Below are 19,370 nucleotides of genomic sequence, written 5' to 3' on the forward strand. Positions count from 1 at the left end.
ACTTCCCAACAACATTCAGATGTTGCCCACACCCTCAAGAGGGTGCAAGGTGCAAACCTTTTGCCTTTGGGAATGCAATCAACTTTCTTGTTGATACTGCTGCTTTGTATAATAGCATTACAACGCTGTTGCCTTAAGAACAACACGGTAAAAATCCACCAACTGATTGATCAGAGATCACCTCTTCTGAGCGTCTAACCAAACTCTATCTAATAAATTCAATTTTGATTTATCTAATTCAATTTTAATGTCCCTGAACCAATCACAGCATCCGCATCCTCTCAGAAGCAACTGGCTCCTACCTTGGTGATGGCATTGAGAGCGTCCCAGCTTTCGTTCAGAACCACAGGGTTTGTGTCGTTGAAGAGCCGGATCAGGCCCGAGACCAGGCTCCGCAGGTGGGCCGTGTAGTCGGCCTTCGTCTTGGAGCAGTAGATGTTTAGGATGACGGCGGCTGCCTGCCTCATCCCCACCTCGGGGCTGCGTGTCGCCTCCAGCAGGTCCTCAATTATAATCCTCTGCCCGGCCTCGTCCTCCACCGACAGGATGACCACCTGGCAGTTTGACATCTCCTGGGAAAGCAATGGGTGTCCTGTTGGTTTTTGGCCGCAACTTTATGCTGGGAACGAGTCCTTCCCAAGATGGCGTGCCGGAGATCCCTTCACCTTGCTGTCCAAAGCCTAAAGGAAATAGACCTCTTCTCCCCATTTAGTGAGCCCTCTTAAAGGTGGGATTTAGTCACACAGTTCAACGGACATATGAAGACCAAAGGGCAGTGGTGGTGGAGCAACATGTTTAGGGTTGGATTACTACAATTCGCTTTCTGTGGGGCTGCCCCAGGGGCTGCAGCTGCTACAGAATACGATGGCTATGTTGCTTGTGGGGCCAGACTACTGCTGGGACATAACCCCTTGCTTAGACTGGCTGCCAATCTACAACTGGGCCAAGTTCAAGGTGCTAGCACTAAAATATAAGGCCTGGTTACTTGAGAGACCACCTCTCTATAGACCCTATAGGAGAAACTCCTGCAGACCACGTTCCAAAGATCTCAGAAGCCTCCTCTGGAGTAACTTGGAGCAGGACTTTTAGTGTGTCCATCCTTGTTCTGTGGAACAACATTCCTGGCGAGACACAACAAGCATCCACTACCTGCACTTTCCAGAAACAACTGGAGACGTTTTTGTTCCAACAGGTTTTCCCATCTGAATGAATGGGTCTTTACCACAAGTGCCCCCTTGTAGGGTTTTAGCCTTATTTTAAATGTATTGGTTGTTTTGGTGTCTTGATGGTTTCTAACCATCTTATATGTAAATCACCTTGAGACAGTGGTTTAGAAAGCAATTGATAAATTCAGTGGTAATGGTAATGATGTCACAGAAATGATACAAATCCTCTATCGCTGGCAATGACCAACTGGCAGCTCAGTGACTGGCAGTCTTCTCTGTCCCTCCCCAGCTTCTCTGTTCCTGTACCACCTTCTCCTTGCAACATCACTGCCAACATCCTTCACCAACCCAGTGCACTACTGCTGCTTTGGACTAGAATTCCTATCAGTGCCAGACTCTAGCTGGGGGTCCAGCATGGAGTAGTGGTTAGACTAGGACCTGGGAGAGACCAAGGTTCAACTTGGTTGTTGTGGGGATTAAAGGAGGAGGTGTGAACCATGTACGCCATCTTGAGGACTGTGATAGGAATTTTATGGTCTTAGATATATGGTAATGTTCCTAAGTGTACCAACCAAGCACGTACATAGATCAGCACAGGAAGACGAACCTGGAACCATTTTGATTCCTAAACTGAGCCAATGTTTTCTCTGCATGGTCTGTTCAGTTTGTGTTAATTGATTCTCATGAAAACTTACAGATTCTGGCTTCACACAATTAACTCAAAGCAGTGTCAATTTACTCTTGGCAGAAAGCCAAGGTCTGCTTGACCTAGAAACTACTTACTCTGATTGGTTAACGACCAGCACTCAACTCTGTTATCTAGGAATGCTAGCACAGTTTGTGTTAGGTGTGTTAGGAGTAGGAGTGCTGTGTATGGTTAAGGGAGAGAGAGAGAGAGAAAGAAAGAAAGGATTTATTTTTGCTTTGTTTTGTATGCAGAAACTCTGCTGGTTTTATTCTTCATTTTAATAAATCCTGTAAATAGTTATTCTGAGTCTAGCTGACTAGTCATTTCCAACTCAACTAGCTTCTTCACTGTGCAGGAAAACTGTGCTACGCTTGGGCTAATGCCATTAGAGCTATGCCTGGCACTTCAAAGTTCCATGATGGTCAAAGTGGGAAAGCCTCCCCATTGTCTTTTCCTTCACAAATCCTGTCTTAAGGGTATGTCTGTGTTTGAATAGGGTGTGAGCCTGTGACCTGGCCCAGGAACTAAGTATTTATCATTACAAAAGACTGGCCAGGCTCCCCAAGCAATCCAATCAAGTAACCTGCCAGACAGGAGATAAACAACAACAGAAGAAAAACAATATTCAAATATCTGTTTAGACTGCCTTTTCTGTGATGTAGGTATGATGTATCTGAGGGGTGGTCTTTATCTACAGGATGGGAATTTCAAAAGTCTTTATAAGGCTTTGCATGCCATTTTCCTGGGTCCTCCTCCTCTCCTGCGAGTGAGGGGAGCAACCTGTTGCAACAGATCAATAAAGATCAAGCTTGCTAGCTGCTTTGCTTCTCAATATTCTCTGGTTGGCCTCTGTTATTCTCTCCTACCAATAGGGAACCTATGTAAGGACTCTATATGGGCTTTTGGATACCCCATAAGGGAAAAGGGCAATTTTTGTTTACGACAGCACATTGGAGAAAATGAATAGCTTCAGCTCATCTTTCTTTCCAAAAACATTCTTACCTGCTGCTCTTCGTTAGTCCCAAGCTTCCCCTTTAGCGCCGACATCATGGCAGGCAAGATCACGCCAAGGTGCCGGGTGAGAGCGTCGCCAGCCACAGATGAAAGGAAGGCCAGGACTCTGGTGTTTACAGGAGGAGAAATAAGCTAAGGGAAATAAGAAATTAGAAATAAGAAGAATATTTTATACTACTGACCTGTAACAGGGGTGGGGCACCCTGCAGCCCTCCAGATGTTGTTGGACTACAACTCCCACCCTCCCTGGCTGGGGCTGATGGGAGATGGAGTCCGACAATAATGGGAAGGCTACAGGTTCCCCCATCTCTGCCTGGCCTACAGCCTGGACACTGACCCCAGACACTATTCTGTGACCCCAAGTTCCCAAGGGTGCTTTTGCACATCAACCAACCAATAGGCTTGCTCTTGAGTGTGCACACTCAGAACTATGGTGCCACGGCGGGTAGAGTGTTGGCATACAGCGTGCGAGACCCAGATTAAAATTCCCACTTGGCCCACAACAACAGCGGCAAGAGTATTGTTAGCCCAGAAATGGAAACAAGAAGAGATTCCGACGAAAGAAGAATGGCAAACAAAATTAATGGACTATGCAGAATTAGATAAAATGACAGGGAGGATTCGAAACCTGCGGGACCAGAGATTTACAGAAGGTTGGAAGACATATACGAACTATTTGAAGAGCAACTGTAACCAACAAATTACACTAGTAGGATTACAAGAAGCTGTGTAAGGAGAAATGTATGAAGCGTTGCAAATTAGAGAAAGAATAGTGATATTAGTTATGAGCTAAAGGTAACTGAATAAGTGGGAAATGTGTATTTAGTGATTAGATTGGAAAATTTTCAGATGAGATTGATGGAAGTCAAAAAAATTGTATAAGATGTTAAAACATGTTTGATTACTGTTGAAAATGATATGTTGAAAATTAATAAAAAATTATATATATATATATATATATATATATATATATGCAGGTTTTGGTGTCCTCGGGTGTCTTCCCGTGTAAAAGTTGGGGTGTCTAGGCGACGTTTCGACGAGGTCTCACTCGTCATCTTCAGGCTGGTGCTTTCGGCTTCTTGTTACTGGAACAGAGCAGGATCTCAGTGTTTGAGTTCCTATAAATACTGTTGAGGGGGTGTGGTGTATAGCCTCCAATGTTCTGGGCAGAGAGGAAGTTCCCAGGCTAGTGTGCCTTTTCTTCTTTTGTTCCTTAATTACTTGAGGGATATCTTGAGTGATTTCTTGAGTGATATCCTGAGTACCACTTAGGTGGGTCATTAGGTGTGGATTAGTTGCTAAAGTCTTTGTGTCTTGACCTCTTGAACTTTGTGAAGAGTTTTTCTGAGAAGATGGCTGTACTGCACTTAGTTGTGCTCTGGCTTGGCTTCGTGTATAGGGGCGAGCTGTGGTTTTGTGGCCTGTGTCAGCCAGATCTGTGTAGGGATTGCAGGGGGGTGCAGCATCCGGAGGTGCCACCATGGTTTGGCTACTGGATGTTTTCCAACACATGAAAGAAACAGGACACGAAATTAATTTTGCAGATTCCAAATTGCTCTTTAACATGGAACATCACCACAAGAGAATAATCATGGAAGCCATCGAGATAGAGAAACACCCTCACAACATGAACAAGCGTGACGACACATCCCGCTTGCCAGACATCTGGAAATTAGCCCTCCCCACAAAAACTGACACCAGATCCAGAGGCACACAGAACGCCATCACCAATCAACCACACCAGACCCAAACCCAGACCCTCTCCACAGATAAATTACAGACACCATCCAGTAGCCAAACCATGGTGGCACCTCCGGATGCTGCACCCCCCTGCAATCCCTACACAGATCTGGCTGACACAGGCCACAAAACCACAGCTCGCCCCTATACACGAAGCCAAGCCAGAGCACAACTAAGTGCAGTACAGCCATCTTCTCAGAAAAACTCTTCACAAAGTTCAAGAGGTCAAGACACAAAGACTTTAGCAACCAATCCACACCTAATGACCCACCTAAGTGGTACTCAGGATATCACTCAAGAAATCACTCAAGATATCCCTCAAGTAATTAAGGAACAAAAGAAGAAAAGGCACACTAGCCTGGGAACTTCCTCTCTGCCCAGAACATTGGAGGCTATACACCACACCCCCTCAACAGTATTTATAGGAACTCAAACACTGAGATCCTGCTCTGTTCCAGTAACAAGAAGCCGAAAGCACCAGCCTGAAGATGACGAGTGAGACCTCGTCGAAACGTCGCCTAGACACCCCAACTTTTACACGGGAAGACACCCGAGGACACCAAAACCTGCATATATATATATATATATATATTATCAGCACTATGCTCTGTCCAACTGAGCTATTGCACCAGCTTATCCAGGAACTGAGCCGAGAGGGACTCACTTTCAACGGTTACATAAAGGGTGGGGGCAGGGGGGAGTGTTCACACACATACCTTTGGCACCAAGTAAGGCAGCACCACTCGGCTCTTCACGGCCATCACCTGCTTAAGGCCATCCAGAGCAAACTCCGACGTCTCTTCACATTCCTACAAGGAGGAAAAGGAAAGAAGCCATTGTATGTACAGCCACTGCAATCATTATTGTAAGCATTACTTGTCCATGAAGCGAAAGTAAAGGTAAAGGGACCCCTGACCATTAGGTCCAGTCGTGGCCGACTCTGGGGTTGCGGTGCTCATCTCGCTTTATTGGCCGAGGGAGCAGGCGTGCAGCTTCCGGGTCATGCGGTCAGCATGGCTAAGCCGCTTCTGGCAAACCAGAGCAGCGCACAGAAACGCCGTTTACCTTCCAGCTGGAGCGGTACCTATTTATCTACTTGCACTGGCGTGCTTTCGAACTGCTAGGTTGGCAGGAGCAGGGACCGAGCAACGGGAGCTCACCCCATCGCGGGGCTTCGAACCGCCAACCTTCTGATCGGCAAGTCCTAGGCTCTGTGGTTTAACCCACAGCACCACCCACGTCCCTTTGTCCAGGAAGCTAAAAGCATTTTAAACATGAAATCGGATTTCATCAGCTCCATTGATGGTCTGGCCACTACAGGGGGAGGCTTGCCCCATCCTCTCCACCTGCCAGATCCACCCCCTACAGCAAAGACCTAAGATGTCAAGAACGGTGTTGCTGGAGCAGATGGAGACCCATTTAAGCCAATGGTGGGAGAATCTGTACTTCTGCTAACTCCCAGCAGCCCCCCAGCCAATGGCCACCGAAGATGGGAATTGTAGCATATGGACACTCGCAGGTTCCTGAGCATTGATCCAAGCCCAGCGATTCATCTTCCAGCACCCAAATGCCCCTGGAAGTCCCCAAAGCCATGATGCTGGTCCTCAGCATCTGATATTCAGAGATTTGCTGTCTCTATACACAGAGGTTCCTGCTTAGCTTTCATCAATCAGTCCACCTTCCAAGTTATTTTTTGGGGGTTCTCTGCAACACCTCAAAATAAGGAGAGCTACTGCTGCATATCTTTCCTAATTCAACAGGACACAGAGAGAAAGAACTTCTGATGCACTCACCAGCTGCTTCAGCAAAAAGGGCAGGATGTCTTCCAGAGCCTGGTACCCGACGGTAGAGTGCAGCTGTTCGAAGGTCTTTGCGGCTGCTTCCCGGACCTCCTCCAAAGGGTCGCACAGAGCTTTCCTCACTGTTGGGACCAGAGACTCTGAAAAACACAGCACCTGGAAAGGGGGAAGATGAAGACCGCTGCTGAGTGGATTTCCATGGCGAGTACAAGGGGAAAAGTGCAGTCAAGTTTTCATTTCTTAGTACAGTGGTACCTTGGGTTAAGTACTTAATTCGTTCCAGAGGTCCGTACTTAACCTGAAAATGTTCTTAACCTGAAGCACCACTTTAGCTAATGGTGCTGCTGCACCTCCAGAGCACAACTTCTGTACTCATCCTGAAGTAAAGTTCTTAGCCTGAAGCTAACTATTTCTGGGTTAGCGGAGTCTGTAACCTGAAGCGTATGTAACCTGAAGTGTATGTAACCCGAGGTACCACTGTACAGAAAGTACTGATCTGATGTATAGAGATCTTTCCCATTCCGATTAGTTCAGGAGGGTTCTGGAAGGTTTCTTTCCAGGTGGGAAAAGGTGCAATCGACTCCTAGGAAGCCTATGCAAAGTTGTGTTTTCTGTTAAGTTCCATTGTATATAATAGAAAGAGGTTAAAAGGTAAAGAACCCCTGGATGGTTAAAGTCAAAGGCAACTATGAGGTTGTGACGCTCATCTCGCTTTCAGGCCAAGAGAGCCGGTGTTTGTCCACAGACAGCTTTCCAGGTCATGTGGCCAGCATGACTAAACCGCTTCTGGCGCAAAAGAACACTGTGACAGAAACCAGAGCAGCCAGAAATGCCATTATCCTTCCCGTCACGGCACTACCTATTTATCTACTTGCAGTGGTGTGCTTTCAAACTGCTGGATTGGCAGAAGATGGGACAGTGCAACGGGAACTCACCCCGTTGCGGGGATTCAAATTGCCAACCTTCTGATTGGCAAGCCCAAGAGGCTCAGTGGTTTAGACCACAGCGCCACACATGCACACAATTGCCTTGAAACTGAAGCACCTGGTGTTTTCAGGGTCCCTTAGCTTTGAAACCTACAGAACAGCTTCTTCTCAGTGTTCTTCCCGCACCTTCTCCAGGAGGACCCTAGGAACCCATCCTCAGTGGTTGGTTTGCCTCTTTTCGCTCTGATCGGCTCCAATGAGCACAAAGGGAGATAAGACTTCTCAGGGGCTACAAAGTTCCCCTTTCATGCCCACTGACGCTGGAGACAGGGACCTTGCTGCAGAAATAGCCGAGGGTCTTTGACCCACCCAAAACCCCAGAGTACTACACTATTGGAATTGATACATTTCCTGACTCCTTCAATAATTATTATCTGCCAAAATGGGAAGAAAAGGAGAAAAGGTTCTATGAGAGAATGGATAACTAAAGTTTTGAACATGGTAAACTTAGAAATATGGTTAATAAACAGAGAAGGAAGATAACAACGTCCTTGTGGATAAACGGAATCTTTTCATAATTTACTAGAGCAGTTGTTGCTTGGAACTCTGAATTTGATTAAATATGTTAAATTTGCTTCATGTCTGATTTTGGTTTTGGATATTTACTATCTTCTGGCATTCCTTAAGTTAACTACATCCTCCTCCTTTTTTATTTTGGTTTCTATGTAAAGCATAATAATAAAGACGACTAAAATAAATAACTAAAGCAGCCCAGCCCACCAGGTTCCAAGTTACCGCTGCTGTGAGCAAGAACTTACAGCATCCCTGCTGGTGGACTTCATGATCTCACTCAGGCCAATGCAGACTCCTTGCCTCTTGTCACTCTTCTCCGACCTCAGACCTTCCTCCAAAATGGGGATGATTTCTGGAAGAATCTTCTCCCCCAGCTTCCGGACAAGGTCCCCCAACGTGCGTGCTGCGATCTGCCGATAGAGAGTTTTAGGTGTGTCAAAAAAGAACTAGTCACAAGGTTTTAAAAGAAGCAAAAACAACTGCACTTGGAAGGGCTGACTGTCCCCGCTCTTATTCACTGTGAATGTCCTTTTCCAAATATTATTATTATTACATTTCTATCCCACGCTGCCTCCTGAAGGAGCCCAGGGCAGTAAACACATGTGATAAAACAATTTTTCTTACAAGAGAGAGGTTGTAATAATTAAAGCATCTGCTAAATGATTCCAATACAGATGCAGGCTTTGAAAAATCTCTACCTAAAAAGTTGTGTTGGGGAAGGAAGGTCTTCAGTGAGTGCCGGAAAGGCAACAAAAGAGACCCCTGTATAATATTCAACAAGAAGGGCTTCCACAGGGCGGTGTCACCACAACAAAGGCAAGACTCCTATGTTGCATGAAACAGACCACCTGATAGGTTGGCATCTGCTATCGACTGAGTAGCAACAGATCGCTGCCTCGTGGAGCTAACATTCCAAGTTTTAAGGACGAGGAGAAAGGTGGAGGAAAAGGTAGAGAGGAAAAGAGGGAACAACCCCTCCATGAGAGAGAGAGTGGAAATTTGAATTTGATTATTTCAGTTACAGACCAGTTCCAGCCCACATACAATATCAAGGAAGTCATAAAACACGATAGGGATACATTTGAATTTGCAATTAGGTAAAACAGCGACGATACAGATACAGCAACAGTTAAAAAAATATATAAATTAAAACTTAGTCATTAACATATAACCTAAAATTATCATTTAAAACCTTAATCATTATGATAGCACAGCTTGTTCCCTAAGTTTTATGGCAATCACACAGAATTTGGCTACCTTTAACGTGATCTCAGGATCCATGTCCTTTACCAGGGATTTTAGACATTGAAGTTCAGATTCATTTGGAGATTTTGAGAGAGAGAAGATAACCATTTTACACGTGCATAAAGTCTACGCATTATGAGGGGCTGAGGTCTCCCTTTATCCCACATGCCTAACCTGCTCCCAGAAATCCAACAGACTCTTGTGTCCCACTGGAATACATAGCAGAACATCCACAAATTCAAACGATCTAGCACTGATCCCCACAGTCCCAATTTTGTGCAAATGAACACTACATTGTGGCATAGGATCCAACTACTAGGGGCCGTGTGGGCTTCGGCCCCCACAATAAAATATTTGAGGGGGCCGGGCCCCCACAAAGTCAATGGACATTCCCATTCAAATAGTGTGTGTGTGTGTGTGTGTGTGTGTGTGTGTGTGTGTGTGTGTACTGCACCATGTGATCAATTATTGGGGGCGGGGCTTACCTGGACCCCCACAATATTTTATTCAAGTTGGCACCCCTGCGTTGCAGAATCATAAAGCGAAACTCTGTTAACACCTGAAAAGTGGCAGAGTCAAGTTGGCTGGCCCAAAGACTTAACTGTTCTCTTGTCTGCACAGGTGCTGGCCAAGAATCCCAGGAGCAGGCCGAAGAGCGTTGGCAGAATCTCGCGGAGCGTGCGAGGCGTGTTGGAGACGACGATTTTCCAAACGTGCAAGGATGCCTGGCGGACGGCCAGCTGCGTATCCGAGCGGCCCATGTACAGCCCCGCCAGCACCCGGTTCCTCCTCTCCACTCCAAGTGCGTTAATGATTGCCTGGAAAAATAAAAAGAATGTGTTATTTTTTTAAAAGGGGGGGGGGGGAATGAGGCCAAGAAAACAAGTTTTGGTTTGCATCCAGGGTTAGACACATTGAGAGTAGGCACACTGAAGCTGTATGCGTTCTTTGTATGCACACAGTTTAACAATGGAACTCACTGCTGCAGGAAGCAGTGATGGCTACTAATTTGGATGGCTTAAAAAGAGGATTGGACAAACTCTTGGAGGGCAAGGCTATCAATGGCCACGGACCAAAATGCTTATGCCCTTCCTCTACAGTTGGAGGCTGTTATACTTCAGGATCCCAGTTGCTGGAGACCACAGGAGGGGAGAGGGTTATTGTGCTCAGGTCCTGTTTGCAGGTTTCCCCAGAAAAGGCTTCTGGTTGTCCTCTGTGAGAACAGGATGCCACCTTGCTTGAGCCACTGCCCTGATCTAGCAGGCTGTTCTTATGACTGCAAACTGCTTCAACCATTCTTAATATTGTATTTCTTTAGAACTGTTGTAACCAGCGCCCTGGGAGCTCATGGTGGAGGGCAGGTAAAAAATTAAATGAGCAGCAACAGCGACTTAAGATGCATGGATTTCTATGGGTCTTCTCCTGTGAGGAGAATTTATTTGGATAAAGCCCACCGCGTTTCACACTAGCAAGAAACATACTACAGGGCCAAACCAGGGAAGGCATTCATTGGGAGATCTCAAATCATATCGTTCATCTCTTCACATCCCCTACACCCATAGAAGGGAAAGCAATATTTTTTGGGAGGAGAGATCTACCAGTGAAGCAAAAGGTACTGGTTTTTTAATAGAAGGTTGGCGGCAGCTATTTTTAAAAAAGAAAGGAAAAAGGGAAAAAGAGAGTAGTTATATATCAAGTGTTTGAAATTCCCCAGGTGTCATGTGTGTTTTGCTACTGGTGCAGTTCCAATGGCGACTACAGTAATACCTTGGTTTACGAACTTAATCCATTCCAGAAGTCTGTTCTTAAACCAAAGCGTGCTTTCCCAAAGCAATAGGGGACTCAGTTTACAAAAGGAACACACACAACAGGAAGTGGAACATGTTCTGCTTCCAAGGCAAAGCTTACAAACCGAAACACCTACTTCCAGGTTTGCAGTGTTCTTAATCCAAGTTGTTCATAAACTAAGCTGTTATTAAACCAAGGTACCACTGCACGTTGAGATTTCTGGGTGTCAGGGTTGGCAACCGCAGTTTAAAAACCTCTGCCCTAGTCCATGGTTAATACCATTTCCATTTCCACTGTGTGTGCTTCTCCTCCTTGCATACTGGGACAAGTGAACTGTTGTAAGAGCAAGCTACAGTCAGGCAATGTAGCCGAGACAACAGAATCATAGAAATGTAGAACTGTAACCTTAGAAAGGGGTCGCCTAGCCCAACCCCCTGGCGAACAGACCTTCTGTTGTGGCAACCGTAACCTAAGTTTAAGGTGCCATTTGGCTTATACACCTGAATTTCTAACACTGCAAATATCCACCGTCTTGCCTAGTCTGGGCTCCAGCTGTTTGCTCTCAAAGCAGCCAGGAGAGGAAAGGACAGCACTCGCCTTGTTGGACTGGGCTGTTCCAAAGTTGTCGTCCTCAGAAGCCGTCTCCGTTGTCATCTTCCCTGTAACTCCCGAAATATAGAAGAGGAGGTCCCCGAGTAGCTGAACTGAGCTGTACCTGTTTGAAAAATAAATTTAAAAAGAGGGCGGGTAAGGCAAGATTGACGTATAGCACGCATGAGAAAGCATTTTTCAGCAGAGGGCAGCATTCCCTTCTGCAAAACCTCTGGGAGTCACATGACCATGGGCAGGGTCAGAAACAAAAGTGGGTGGAGCCATGAGGGTGAATTCTATCTTTGTACAGTAGGGTAGCTGTACACACCCCAGTTGAGCAAGAACAAATAAGTAAACAGCAAAGCAGGACCGGAGTGTGGGTGTGGCCTCTGGAGAGCGCCGAGGGCACTGAGGGAGGACTGGAGGGTCACATTGGTCCCCTGTGTATGAGGTTATTTGTCCCCATTCTAAATAATAATAATTTTATTTATACCCCGCCCTCCCCAGCCAAGGCCAGGCTCAGGGCGGCTAACAACCGATAATAAAAACAAGTTGAATGAATACAACTTAAAAAACAAAATTAAAATACAACATTAAAACATTAAAATGCAGCCTCATCACAGGAGGAGAAAGGAAAAAAGAAAGAGGGGGAGGGAATCAAATTGACTCCAAGCCAAAGGCCAGCCGGAACAACTCTGTCTTACAGGCCCTGTGGAAAGAAATCAGATCCCGCAGGGCCCTGGTCTCATGAGACAGAGCGTTCCACCAGGCCAGACCCTGGCTCTGGTTGAGGCTAATCTGACTCCCTTAGGGCCCGGGACCTCTAGGGTGTTGCTATTTATGGACCTTAAGGTCCTCCGTGGGGCATACCGGGAGAGGCGGTCCCGTAGGTACGAGGGTCCTAGGCCATGAGATTCCCTGCAAGTGAGAAGCCACATGAATGGGAAGTCGGCTCTAACCTGATTCTCCAGAGGTCATCGAAGAGGCCTTGCTCCAGCTGAGGCAAGAGGAGCGCAATGGCTGTCTCTGCGTACATGCTTATGATCCTCTGCCCGGCGCGCAAAGCCGTGTCCCGCACGAACTCGTTCTCGTCTGCCAGCGCCTAAATAGGAGGGTACAAATTAGCAACAAGGGTTGGTTTTGTGGGTGCAGCACAGGAGCTAAGAGTGGAATCTCCAGCCGTCAGAGACCTGGAGGCTCCTACATTCTTGTGACTTGAATGCAAGCTTCCATCCCTTCTGGGTGGAAGGATCAAAAACCTGCCCCGAAAACCCTACCTTAAGGATGCAAGGAATGATGGGCCCAACATAAGGTGTGAACTTATCCCCAAAGGTGATGGGCAGGTAGTTGAACATCATGATGTAACCGTCGCGGACATGGGGGGCGATGTCCACTTTGCTTGCTGTAGCCACGATTTCTGGCATAAGTTTCTCCAGCTTCTCCACTCCTAAGCCAGCCATGACTTCAGCCAGACCTGGAAAAGATGGAGTGTTTTGGTGTAACTCTCTTGCTCAGGATCGCACGGCTGTGTATACCTGCAAAAGTTATGAGCCCATAGAAATGCAGAATGTGCGACTGGGTTCAGAACAGACTTCTGAGAATCTCTTACTTTTCTGGGTTTAATAAGACAAAGCAAACAGCTAGCCCATATGTTTGTGAAGGTGTGATCAAACAATGTGTGGGCAGCCTCTGGTAAAATCCCAGAGCCTGCAAGGGATTTCAGTGACTGGAGGACTTCAGTGATGTATACAGCTTCCTGCCCCACCCATGCCCAGGAATAGCAGAATCTGAAATGCCTTGGTGAGGTAAACCCCGTCTCTTGTGGGTGAGGAGTCACAGCAAAATGGCTGAGCGCATATTGGCACAGAATCTACATGGACAAATAAGTCTCTCTCGGCATATAAAGCAGCTTCCAAGATTTTCGATGTTCACAACAACTTTGCGAGGTAGGCCATTTAGAAACTTGATCTTGCAAAATGGTGCGACGGGGCGGAGAGTAACTTGAAAGCTGGTGTGGTTGTACAGTGGTACCTCGGGTTAAGTACTTAAATTCGTTCTGGAGCTCCGTTCTTAACCTGAAACTGTTCTTAACCTGAAGCACCACTTTAGCTAATGGGGCCTCCTGCTGCCGCTGCACCGCTGGAGCACGATTTCTGTTCTCATCCTGAAGCAAAGTTCTTAACCTGAAGCACCTTTTCTGGGTTAGCGGAGTCTGTAACCTGAAGCGTATGTAACCTGAAGCGCATGTAACCTGAGGTACCACTGTACAAGCGAAAGTGTCGGACTAGGACCTGGAAGGGACCCGTGTTCAAAATTTCCACTTGGCAGCTGTGAAGCTCACTGGGCAACCTTGGGGGCCGGACACGGCCTCTTAGCACTACCCACCTTTGAATCCTTTTCTCTCGGGTCCTGGTCCAAGACTCTTATCTAACCACACCACCACAACGGCTCTCTTCTATAATAAGTAAATAACTTTGCCTGAGGCTGCCCAACATGCTGGTGAGCCGAGCAGGCAACCAGCCCCCAACTCCCTTGCAGCCAAATCCATTGTTTTTATCAAACGCCAGGAAACAGCCTGCTGTCCTTGCCTTGGGCGGCCCCAGAGCGATCCACCGAACTCTGCTCGTACGTCAGGGTCTCCATCAGCCAAGGCAGCAGGTCCTCGAAGCAAGACTCGCCCATCCCCTTCACCATGGCTCCCAGCGCCTTCGCGGACACCGTGCGCACCTGAGAGTCCAAAGGAAAGGATTGTGGGAAACTGGGAGGAAAAGGTGAGGAGGAAAAGGCCACCTAATGAAGGAACTGCAGAGAGACGGCGTACCTCAGGCACCGGGTCCAGCAAAGAAGCCTTCAGACCTGGGGTCACACTGGGCAGATAAGGAGCCAGATCCTGAAATGGAGATGGTGGACAGGTTAAGTGGGATGAACATCACAAATTGGGATTTTGATCAGTGCACATGGACCTTGGAAGGGTGCAGATGGCAAATGGCACAGATAACACATGTGCCATGTTTTTCACTTAGCAGCCAGTCCCCTTCCAAACACAGCTGGGAGGGCAACAAACAGCAAAGTCATGGCCTGTAGAGGCTCTGTCCTCGGGGAACCATTTCTACATATGTGGATCTGCTGCAGTTCCTGTAGGGATGGGGAACAACAGATCCAGGGGCCACATGTGGCCCCCCAGGCCTTTCTATCTGGCCCACGGAACCCTACCCAGGATGCACCTCTCACCAGTCATGATCCACCCCATGTATTTTATCTAAATCTATAGCTATCTGCAGTGCTTTTTTTTCTTTAAAAAAGTATGATTAGGGGTACTCTCATTTTCCTACTCATGAGGCCAAACTCTGTGAGGCCAAACTTAGATTCACAAAATGTTTAGGGGTATGCGTACACCTGCATCCCCCCAGAAAAACCACTGGCTATCTGTCTCTATATGTATGTATGTATGTATCTACCTACCTACCTACCTCTCTATCTATCTATCTATCTATCATTGCTTTTTCATATACATAATTTAAATGACAAGAGGCAGCAACAACAATAGCGGCTGGTCTGTCATTTCTTAAAAAGAGTCCTAACTGCAGCTTAAGGCTGGTACCACTACTCTGAACAAGTTTATGATGCATATGAACAATTCAAGTCCAGTAAGTCTCCAGGTGCTTCTGTGGGTCTGGAGAGGTTGCCTTGATTGATCGTTGCATCTCACATAGGAGATAAATGGATGTCAGGAGTTGCAGAACTCATCTTGCCTCTGGCTGTCAGTCTCATACCCTGAATCTATTGCATGTTTTTGCCTGGCTGAGATGTGTCTTTGACCTGCAACAATGGCTCTTGTTTGTCCAGATGGGAGGACAGAGAGAGGCATGTGTGTAGAAACTAGCCTGCGGTCCGAAGGTAAAATTTACATTCATTGCTCCACCCCCTTTTGAGTCTGGTCCCACCTACCAATGGCATGTGGCCCCCGAAGAGATAATGTGGCCCTCGAGCCGAAAAAAGGCTCCCACCCCTGGCTCTGAAGCCTCTCTCCAGCTCACCTTCTGATCTGTCAAAGAGTACATGTTGCCGATGATCTGGGCAGCCATTTTCCTCGTGTCCGTGGAGCGATCCTGGAAAGCCCTCTGGACGATGGGCATTATGAGAGCCAGTGAAGGGGCGTCAATGAAATGGACAAATTTGGTGTCCAGCAGGGTCTGCAGGCACTTCTGCGTCTTTCTGGATGGGTCTGTCAAGGCATCCAAGAGGACAGGCGCGATCGCTGCATGGAGGGGAAGAAAAGGAGGAGGACATGGTCAGGATCAGAGCAAAGAGCCGGCTGATAGCTTGGCAACAACAGTCCGTATATTAGTAACCCATATGCAAAATGCTGCTGGAAACAACCTGTGACGCCTCTGTTGAAAGTGATGCACCAGCTGCCTGCTTTCGACCTTGCTAGATTCAAGGTTTCATTAGATGTCTATAAAGTCCTGTTCCATTCTGGACAGAGGCCAGCAGCTGGCATTCAGAGGTATACTGCTTCAGTACATGGAGGTTCTATCCAGACTCCATAATTAATAGCCTTTGATACATCCAACCTCCATGCTTGGGTCTACCTGCTCCCTCCAACAGCAAACTCAGTAGAGTCCAGGCCATTATGTACTAAGCAATGGGGTGGCTGAGAAACAAGAGGAAGATGTCAGTAGGCCTGGAGGAACCCCACGATTTTCAGAACTATGGAGGAGGAAATGGGGGCAGGACTGTGTATGCTTAGGGACCATGGAACGCCAAATATCTGGAGCGGAAAATAGGTGGGGGAATGGAGTATCCTGGGGTAGGGTAGGGTAGGGTTGGCTGGCTGGCTGGCTCCCTGAATCTCATGTTTTATTGTGCTTTATTTTTAATTTGCAATGTGGTCCCATTTGTTCCACCTTGCACGCCTCAAGAGGAAGATGCTAGTCCACACAGAAACACAAACTACAAGCTCTTACCCAAGATCTCGGGGTTCCTGATAACCGACCCAATTTGCCGGAGCGCCTGCTGCCCAGCCTTCTGGACCTTCACGTGGGAGTCTGTGAGCACCTCGGTGAGTTTTGGCACAATGTTTGGCAAGCAGGAGGAGAGTTGTTTGGGGGCGCAGTAAGCCATGGCACCCAGCAGCTCCACTGACCCTGGTGGGGAAGAGCAGGAAGGCAGGGAATGATGGAATGATAGATAGATCGATAGACAGAGGCAGAGTTAGAAGTCAGTCCACAGGGCAGCCTTACTAGGAAGTCATATCCACCAAGCTCGGTGGGACCTCCCTCCCCAAAATTAAGTGTACAGAGGATTACACCTGCAGTCATGCATGCAGCTTCAAAAGTTTTGGAGAGCTAAGATAAACAGTGGCCAACAGAGACTAAATTTCATTCTCAATGGACCCTGCCACCCATAGCTGTCAACCTTCCCTTTTTTTGCGTGAAATTCCCTTATTCCAGCGCTGTTTCCACTGCTTCACGCTGCTATCCCGGATTGTTAGATAACCCGTAGACTGTCCCCGGGACAGGTGAGGATGCTGATCCCTTTTTTTCGAGGCTGCTGATCCCTTATTTTCAAATCTGAAAGTTGACAGCTATGCTGCTACCACTACTTAAACAATAAACTTCAAGAGCCTAAGGTTTCCCAAAAGCTGTAAAGATCCTATCTAGTTAGGATGGCTCTTTGCAGAAATAAGCAAAATAAGGCAACGCTGGTATAATCTTCCCACAAGAACGAAGGAGCTACAGCCATTCCAAAAGCTGTCAGTCAGCCTCCCTTCCTTTAAATGAAAAATGAACCCAGTCCCAAGTTCTTACCAGCTTTGGTTCTCCAAGACTCCTCCTCAAGCGCAGCCAGCAAGGAAGGCAGCACCAGCTTCACCCCGTGGGCACTCAGGTTACTCATCACGGCCTTGGCGCAATCGTCTGCGGCCTCAAAGGAAGGAAACGGAGAAATCACAACTGGCGTCAAACCCACTTCGAGATCCAGCAGCCAAACATTATAGAGGATCACTCTCAACTCCAGCAATGAACTGTGTGTGCAGGTGTGGGGGCACCAGAAAACTAAATCTAAGGTAAGGCAGCCACTCAACCACAGGTGATGTTGAACTACAACTCCCATCATTCCTGTCCACCAGCCATGCTGGCTGGGGCTGATGGGATTTGGAGTCCATTAAAATCCGGAGGACACAGCACTGGCTGCCCCTGGGCCAAGGGAATCACCATACAATTATTTGTCATGCATTTTTACACTCATCAGCAATAGCAGACTGGAGCGAGTTTCTCTGTCTCCAGCCAGGACCCACATAATGTTTTTAAAGGTGTTATGCTTGTGCTATACAGTTGCACTCTTATCTGATTTTCACCTAGTTTTAAGGAATTCCTTCTTGGGTGTTTACTGTGTATGTATGCTAATTAAGAGATTATTATGTCCAGCAGCATCTGGTTGGACAGTGTGTTAACAAGATGCTGGAAGAGAGGACCCTGATCCTGCAGCCAGGTGCTTCTTATGTTCTTATGCAGTAAGGCGGCTACTGCCACCGTAGGGAACAGGGTGCTGGACCTGGGCAGGGGGTGGGTGGGTAGGTGGGTGGGTGTCTTTGGCCTAATCCAGCAGCCCAATGCTTCTTCCGTCCTTAACCTACTGCCCTGGGAACACCAGGTGCTTCTTACCTCTCGGACATACTGATTCCCGTCTCCGAAGCAAAGCAGCAGGTGGGGCAAGACGTGGACCACGTAAGGCTCAAAGAGCTTCCCAAGCATGCTGCAGAGCATCTCAAAGGCAAACAAGGCCCCTAAATGGGAGGCAAACAAGGCTTTTGTCAGGGCAAGGGGCAGACTGGCCAGCGAGGCTCTGTCCTTAGACATCTGTTCTGAACACACGGCTTGACGTTCCTTGCTACCACTCTGCTGTACAGTGGTACCTTGGGTTACATACGCTTCAGGTTACATACGCTTCAGGTTACAGACTGAGCTAACCCAGAAATAGTGCTTCAGGTTAAGAACTTTGCTTCAGGATGAGAACAGAAATCATGCTCCGGCGGTGCGGCGGCAGTGGGAGGCCCCATTAGCTAAAGTGGTGCTTCAGGTTAAGAACAGTTTCAGGTTAAGTACAGACCTCCAGGACGAATTAAGTACTTAACCCGAGGTACCACTGTATGTGAACTCTGATTGGCTTATTCCTGTAATTTAAGTTTTTTCATTATTCTATTATATATTCTCTACTATTAGCCCACGTGTTGTGTTTGTATTGCTGTGATTGGTTCTTATTGTAACACAGGGGTTTGTTTTTAGTTCAGACCAAGACTGCACCAGGACCCCCTCGGTCTGAACTAAGGGTTGTATCCAATGCAGTGCTGAGTTTAAGCTGCTTAGCAGTACAGTTGTTCTTCTGGCAAAAGGTTTTGCACCAACGGAATGGACCCCTGGCCTTGTCTGAAAGGTGGTTTTGACGCATGTCAGGCTGTCACATGGGTGAATATCGCCGCCTGGTTTCCAAGGCAGTAAATGTTCAGAGTTGAGAAGTATGCAGCTGCTTCCTGTCCTCACTCAGCCCGTTTCCTGTCTTCGTCCAAAGTGGATTATCTATCAAGGCTTTGGACCTTAGCTTCATGGTTTCTCCTTCGGTGTGAGCCGCGAGTGTTGTTTTGTGCCAATGGAACACTTTTTTTGCACAAGAGAAGGCGTCAGGCCACCGGCAACTTTGTCACGCGATAAGACTGTGAAATCTGTTGTCCAACCAGTTCCCACCAGCAGAACTGTTATACCAGATCCCCGTTGCAAAACATTAAAATTTGCATGTCCCTAATAAACTACAAGAATTTGCTGAAAATAATAAACTACAAGAA

The 19,370-nt window shown here is 47.2% G+C and overlaps 1 protein-coding gene across 1 annotated transcript in view; it reads right to left on the bottom strand.

The window, feature by feature from the left end:
* Positions 1-19,370, bottom strand: part of GCN1 (GCN1 activator of EIF2AK4) — a 63,085-nt gene that overhangs the window by 12,100 nt on the left and 31,615 nt on the right. The window contains exons 35-49 of the mRNA XM_081892184.1: positions 18,196-18,317; positions 17,341-17,455; positions 16,498-16,677; positions 15,568-15,788; positions 14,352-14,420; positions 14,119-14,257; positions 12,808-13,004; positions 12,490-12,632; positions 11,537-11,654; positions 9,754-9,969; positions 8,152-8,316; positions 6,402-6,563; positions 5,325-5,417; positions 2,857-3,000; positions 303-572 (exon numbers count right to left, since the gene is read on the bottom strand). Of these exons, the coding sequence (XP_081748310.1) occupies positions 303-572; positions 2,857-3,000; positions 5,325-5,417; positions 6,402-6,563; positions 8,152-8,316; positions 9,754-9,969; positions 11,537-11,654; positions 12,490-12,632; positions 12,808-13,004; positions 14,119-14,257; positions 14,352-14,420; positions 15,568-15,788; positions 16,498-16,677; positions 17,341-17,455; positions 18,196-18,317 (2,354 nt within the window). The remainder of the gene's footprint in view (positions 1-302; positions 573-2,856; positions 3,001-5,324; positions 5,418-6,401; positions 6,564-8,151; positions 8,317-9,753; positions 9,970-11,536; positions 11,655-12,489; positions 12,633-12,807; positions 13,005-14,118; positions 14,258-14,351; positions 14,421-15,567; positions 15,789-16,497; positions 16,678-17,340; positions 17,456-18,195; positions 18,318-19,370) is intronic.

The sequence above is a fragment of the Podarcis melisellensis genome, assembly GCF_964234715.1.
Source record: "Podarcis melisellensis genome assembly, chromosome: 16".
Taxonomy (NCBI): Eukaryota; Metazoa; Chordata; class Lepidosauria; order Squamata; family Lacertidae; genus Podarcis; species Podarcis melisellensis.